The sequence below is a fragment of the Pundamilia nyererei genome, unplaced genomic scaffold (genome assembly GCF_000239375.1).
Source record: "Pundamilia nyererei isolate P.nyererei 1_Seehausen unplaced genomic scaffold, PunNye1.0 scaffold00153, whole genome shotgun sequence".
In the NCBI taxonomy this organism is placed as follows: domain Eukaryota; kingdom Metazoa; phylum Chordata; class Actinopteri; order Cichliformes; family Cichlidae; genus Pundamilia; species Pundamilia nyererei.
The window spans coordinates 626,910-633,304 of record NW_005187554.1 but is presented as its reverse complement, the minus strand read 5'-3'; the positions used below and the strand labels follow the sequence as shown (position 1 = coordinate 633,304).

The 6,395-nt window shown below is 38.5% G+C and overlaps 1 protein-coding gene across 1 annotated transcript; it reads left to right on the top strand.

The window, feature by feature from the left end:
* The first annotated feature begins 412 nt into the window (after positions 1 to 412).
* rgs4 (regulator of G protein signaling 4) lies at positions 413 to 6,120 on the top strand. Its single transcript, XM_005745063.1, has 5 exons — positions 413 to 566; positions 882 to 989; positions 2,278 to 2,342; positions 4,112 to 4,275; positions 4,637 to 6,120. The coding sequence occupies exons 1-5, from the start codon at positions 523 to 525 to the stop codon at positions 4,880 to 4,882; spliced, it is 627 nt and encodes a 208-aa protein (XP_005745120.1). The 5' UTR covers positions 413 to 522; the 3' UTR covers positions 4,883 to 6,120.
* The last annotated feature ends 275 nt before the right edge of the window (positions 6,121 to 6,395 follow it).

Genomic DNA, 6,395 nt, shown 5'->3' with positions numbered 1-6,395 from the left:
GAATATAAACACTGGCTGCTGTACGCTGAGTTGACAGTAGGTCTGGCAACAAAGGTCACATTTTCCAACAATGACCTCACAGAATACATTGAAAACAACAATTTCCAGGTCTGGATTTTAGATTTGCTCAGTTTGAAAAAGCTCTGTTTTTTTCCACGTGATGTATGACTTCACCAGTTTCTCTAATGCCTTAAATCCCTCAGTGGAAAACACCTTTTATTGTGGTTACATACGATCCCATCTGTTGTAAATGTTCCCCTATTTTCTCTCCCTCTGTTCCTCCCTCTCTGTTGTCCCTTTCTAACTGTCTTACACTCCCCCACCCCTCGCCCGTCTGGTGGGATTGTCAATCCATTTTGGAGGTATAAAACCACTGCTGGGGGTGGAGACAACCACAGCTTGCTGTGTGATACTGAAGGACTCTTGCAAAAACACTGCTGCTCACAACCGTGTGGTTGCCTCTCTGTTGTCATTTAAAACAACAGAACTGACTTTGGATTTTTAGATTTTTAACCTTCCATCATGTGTAAAGGACTTGCAACACTGCCTGCGACATGCTTGAAAAGGTAAGTGCAATATTCCTTGAACAACAGGTGGATAAAAACATTAATTCAGGAAAAAATAAAGACAGAAAGAGAAAAAATTAAATCTTTTTTTTTGATTTTGTTTTTTTTCCTTTTAAAAAATGAAAGAGCTGTTATTTTACAGCAGCAACTCAAAATCTCAATTTAAACGTGGAAAAAGAGGAACTAGCTGACAAGCTGTTAACCACTTGTTTACATAGATAAAGGAAGTCTGTGCGCAGATATCACTAATGGAAACACACTGACATTTTCTGAAATGCATTTTGCTCACGGTCCTCTTGTTCTGCCTCTCCACAGTGCCAAAGACATCAAGCACAAAATAAGCTTCTTACTCCAGAAGCCTGAACCTCAAGCAGCAGATCAGAAGCAGATGAAAGAAAAATCAACCACAGCTGCTGCAAAAAGGTTAGAGGAACAAGCCTCTCTCAGCTGAATTTGCTGTTTAAAAGATGTGTTCTATGCGCTAAGTCGCACATTGAGCCTCCTTCGAAAGAGAGAATTTTTATGATGAAAACTAAAACCAAGCCTGCCACAAATGCTGCCTCAAAAAGTATATTGTGTTTCCAATCTGAAGGAGTTGAAACTGCTTAAAAATGTGATGGCGGTGTCTGTTTGAGATCAGTCTCCTTCAGACTGATGCAGAGCTAAATTAAGTTTATTTTTGACTTTAAACTCAGTGACTAGCGCCTAACACGGTACAGATAAGAAAATCCTGGCTCGTGCTTCAATTCAAGTTGCAGACCCTTAATATTGATGTGCCTCTAAATGAATGACTGAAACTCACGGGAACTCTCTGTTATCTGAGGCTTGTTGGGAAAGAGATAGGGAGGTGATTAGAAAATAGATGGATGGATCTTTCCACGTAGAAGATGAGCTCACTTTGACGCAATAGGCTGAAGAACCATTTCATTTCATGGAAAATAAATGATTTAGTACTTTTTTTAATATATTGGACCAGTGGTATAGCCAGTGCCTCCTGTAATTGGACATAGATGTGATGACTTGTGTGGCTAACAGTCATTAAGCTTTTATAGTTGATAAATTCTGCATAAATTCTGAAATCGAATTATGTTACCGAAGAGCACAATCTATCAGATTTCTCTACACTTCCAGAGCACGTCTTCCCACGGGAAGCCTGTTATTGTTCTTTATGAGAACGTTTGCATTGACCCTGCTCGCATTGACCTTTGCTTTTTAGCAGCATCCCGAGACAGCTATGGATGATCAATATTCAGTTTTCCTGCTAAAATTGCACAGCAGCAATATCAATCACTATGCACAACACAAAGACTCGATGGCGCTTATATAACCTTGTGCATAATGCAAATTATGATTCTAAATGCTGATTATATATTGGTCTTTTATAACTGAAAATGATCATTTTACTATAGTCCGGGCTTGCTGCTGTCAGATGACGTGCGTTGGCATGATTTGATTTGCTGTCATTTTGATAATTGCATTTTTGCGACTGGGATTTGAATGTGTCGTTCTATTTACAGCAAAAGATATCTCATACAGATATCTTTGTTTTGCTATGTTGTTAAGAGATGTTTAGTGGCTACTTCACCTTTTTGGAGAAAGTACTACAAAAAGACTAGATTAGAGATAAGGTGAAAATGTCCATATGTACTTTATGTAAAAATGTTTTTCTGTGCAACCTTACTTAAAATGGCATTGATCGTTTGTGTTTTAGGGTGCCTAATACAGCTGAGGTGGAGAAATGGAAGGAGTCTTTCAGCCATGTGCTGAACAGTGAAGGTAAGTGTTACATTAGTTTCACTCATAAAAGACTGAATCTGAATCAGAACAAGTCAGATGAGGCTTTTAATCCAAAGCTAGCTGGAAGAACTTCTGACTTTGGCATCCCAATATTAATAATGCCATCAGCTGTCTGACAGAAGCTTCACTCATTTGTTCTCAACAAAATGTGCCTGTGGCTTTATATATTTAATCATTTTCATGTAGTACAATACAGTTGCAATCATGGGAAATACTGGCTTTAGCATATCACTCTAAGGGTTGACAGTAAGGCTTTGCTAATCCCAAAAGTGATGCTGAAAATCAAGCTGCAGCGTAGCAGATGGTTGGGTTTGGCTAATTAAGTATCATCACTGTGCTCATTACTGCTGTTAAAAGAAAGTTAAGGGGACTTGGCTGGGACACACAAACACGCAAATGGAGCACACACACACACACACACACACACACACACACACACACACACACACACACACACACTCAAGCACTTTCCAGCACATTCTCATGCTCTAGCTTTTGCTACGTGTCATGAGGCACTACTAGAGGGCCTCTCAGGGCGTGCTGACCAGTGCAGAGTGTGCACATGTGTGTGTGTGTCTCTGCGTGTTTCTCTGTGTGTGTGTGGATGCATAAGACCTCTGAGAATCATATTGTCTGTGTGTGCATGGGGAGCAACGGCCTTGCAGAAACCAGCGGAGTTCTGACCTGCGTCTTTCCATGACCTCCAACATAGTTATGGCTTCCTTCTGCTGTCCCTATTACATCTGTCAGCTGCTACTGCTCCTTCATTTGTTTAACATATTAAGACCTCAAAGGTCTCCTCAAACTCTTCTTGTAGTCATGTTAGACATGTGAGACAAGATGTAGCTTTTTAATATAAAGTAAATCAGTGGCGTGTTCGTGTCATGCTACAAAGCAATGTAAAACTAGAGTCCAGCACTTGGACACACTGCCAAAAAATAAGGCTGGTAAAATTCTTACCCAGCACTCAGAACTTCTGTATTCATGATTCATTTTTTTCTGGCAACTAATGTGCAGTTGGGAACTGATTAAAACTCCTATTGGGGAGGTGGCATGATTTTTGACTAAGTCTGGGCAGGTTCTCCTACCTGAAATTGGACTGCTCTAGCTAATTCTGCCTCATTATTCATCAGGCAGCCAGCCAAATTAGAAAATTTAGACTGGCTTTGATGAGTGCAAAGGCTGCCACACCATTATATTAGAGCATTTATTACACTCTGGTGAGGCTTATTCATTTTGCTTCAATAACACACTGCTTTATCTTTTTGGCAATGCTTTACAATGACGACAATGTTTAAACTGAGACTTAATTAAACTTTGGTAAAGACTTATTTCACAATAAAAGAATAGTCTTTACTAATCATTTGTAGTGTTAAAATGTATGTTTATATAATTAAATTGCGCTGTGCCACAATTCTGACCAAAATTGTATCTAAACCTAAGAAAAAAAAAAACAAGGAAAGAAGAATTACACAATCGCCATGTCACTGGCCTACTTACATGTGCATGTGTGTTACAAAGGTCATCTGTGAACATGATCTTGATGGTTACTGGGAAGTTCCAGCTGGTTTGCAAAAAATTTACCAACTAGTAAACAACATTACTAATTGTAATGTTATTAATTAATAGTTTATCAATAACGAATATATGTTAACTAAAGTTATTAAGTTAAATAAATGAATAAATGGACTATGTGGCTGTTGAGTACAGTTTGATCAAAAGAGACACATTTTTCTTTCTGTGTTTAGTGGGTCGCACAGTCTTCACCAGCTTCCTAAAGTCGGAGTTCAGTGAGGAAAACATGGACTTCTGGATGGCTTGTGAGGACTACACGAAGACTGCACCTACCAAGCTAGCAACCAGAGCCAAGCAGATCTACCAGAAATATATTGGTGCAGATGCTCTTAATGAGGTAATCACAACAAATGACAAACAAAATCAATTTGATTAATAAGAGTAAAATCCTTCAACATAAAAAGAAGATTACTTGCTGTGCAGGTAAAATATGACTCACCACACCCCAATACTATACCTGAACATTTACCTTCAAGTAAAAAAATAGTCCACCTTTACTTTAAGATATCTTTCTACTTTTTTCACATGTCTTCATTTTGTTGATAAGCCCATGTGTTTCTCCTGCCTCGCATCAGCAATGATCTCTATTACCAAAAACAGTTGCTGTTTCTCTGTGGCAGCTTAAAAGTTTAGGCTCTTGATAAGTGAATACATTACATCAGTACGTTTCACTTTTCTTTCGTTCTGTGACCTTTTAGGTAAACTTAGATGCAGCGACAAGAGAAAAAACAAGACAGAACGTCGAGAACGCCTGCCCTTCTTGTTTTGATGATGCCCAGAAGATGATCTACACACTGATGGAGAAAGACTCCTATAGGCGCTTTCTCAAATCCAAACTGATCCAGGATCTGTGCCAACAACAGAGTAACGCTGCTCAGGAGAAGAAAGAGAAGAGAAGCTATGACATGGCTGACAGCAGTCAGGTGTTAGCTGGTGGTGCTTAGTCAGGACGAAAGAAGGAAAAGCTTGAAGGAGGTGCCAAAGATCGACAGTCAGTTAGGGCTCACACTGGGAATGATAGGTTTGCTGGGGTGTCCGGGGTTTCTAGATAAGGAAGGAAGAATGGTTTTGAAGATGTCTGATGAAGGTTCATGTGAGGTCGTTTTTTTTTCCTTCTGATTTTGATACTTGCTCTTTATTTCTGGGCTTATGTGGTCACTCTTGTAAATATTTATATATTTCCCATTTCTGCATTCATCAGGTGAAATGTTCTACAGACTGACTGAATGTAAATACATCATTGCATTGTGACGTTTTCATTCTGGATTCTTTGCAAAACACAATCTGATCTAGAAGCTGTGACCAGGTTATCTTGATACTTAGAACAGAAAACTATTGAAAGCTACCTCCAGCCAACAGACACGAAAACTGGTGCCACTGGAACATTTTCTCAATGGAACGGTACAGATTACTAGTTTAGCTATGTACAGACCTGAATATTTAAATTAATACATCAAGCACTTTTTTAAAATAATGCCCCAATTCCCTTGTGTATAGGAGTAGAGTCTCCAAGTTTAAATGTTGTACAATTTTATACAGTCATAAATGTAAAGTAATAATTGACCCTGGTACAGCTGGAACAACAATAAAGTAGCACGTATACTGTAGTGATTGGCTTTGCAGTTAGTTTCAGGTGTCACAACATGGTCACAGACTGGTTATTTTCCATCATGTTGACTTATGGCCTCACAATGTAGTGGTAATGGAAAAAAAAAGCTTTATATAGTCATTTGAAGTTCCAACTCACTATTTAATACCATATGTTTGTACAACAGCCCATGGTTGACACTGATGTCTGTTTATTCACGTGAGTAAAACCCGGTGTATATCTCAACACTTTATCATGGTAACAACTGCCTTTGCTGTTTAAACATCCTGACATGATCTCTGCACTGTGAAAACACCGACTGACTAGTTCTCGTGGGAATTTTAGGCATGCTTTAATATTAGTAGAAGTAGTAATTGTCATAGAGTCATGACGCAGTTATGTTAAATGGAGTAGGATATTTTTTTAAAGCAAACCACCTTACCAAATTTTTGGTGGCCACACATTCTACAATGTCTTATCTAAATGTATACTGTGATGATAAAAAACTACATATTATATGTAAAAGAACACGTGTCTTTGTCCTATTTCTGTATACTCCCAAATGTGCTTAATGATGAAAATCTGTGGTTATATTTACATTTTTGTTTTTTGCGAGCTTTGGTGATGTCACTCGTGGAAAGTGTTGTGGAGTTGTACTAGCTTGCAGATGCTCTTTTAAAATGTAAAGCTGAGAGAAGGTGGCAGTCAAAATAATAGCTGTCCTCTGCACCTACTAGCTGATTAACACAAGTGGTGAAATTCTCCTGTAACTATAGGTAACAAGATATGAAGTAAATAAATGTGGCATGAACAGTATGTTTGTGTGTGACATGTTGGAGGATAAGCTCAAACACACACTTCTTTGTTAC

What these genes read in the sequence shown, in the direction of transcription:
- rgs4 (XM_005745063.1), top strand. Translation starts at nt 523, where the DNA reads ATGTGTAAAGGACTTGCAACACTGCCTGCGACATGCTTGAAAAG. An exon ending in CCATGTGCTGAACAGTGAAG is followed by an intron (nt 2,343 to 4,111) that starts GTAAGTGTTACA and finishes TTCTGTGTTTAG; the next exon opens with TGGGTCGCACAGTCTTCACC. An exon ending in GTGCAGATGCTCTTAATGAG is followed by an intron (nt 4,276 to 4,636) that starts GTAATCACAACA and finishes GTGACCTTTTAG; the next exon opens with GTAAACTTAGATGCAGCGAC.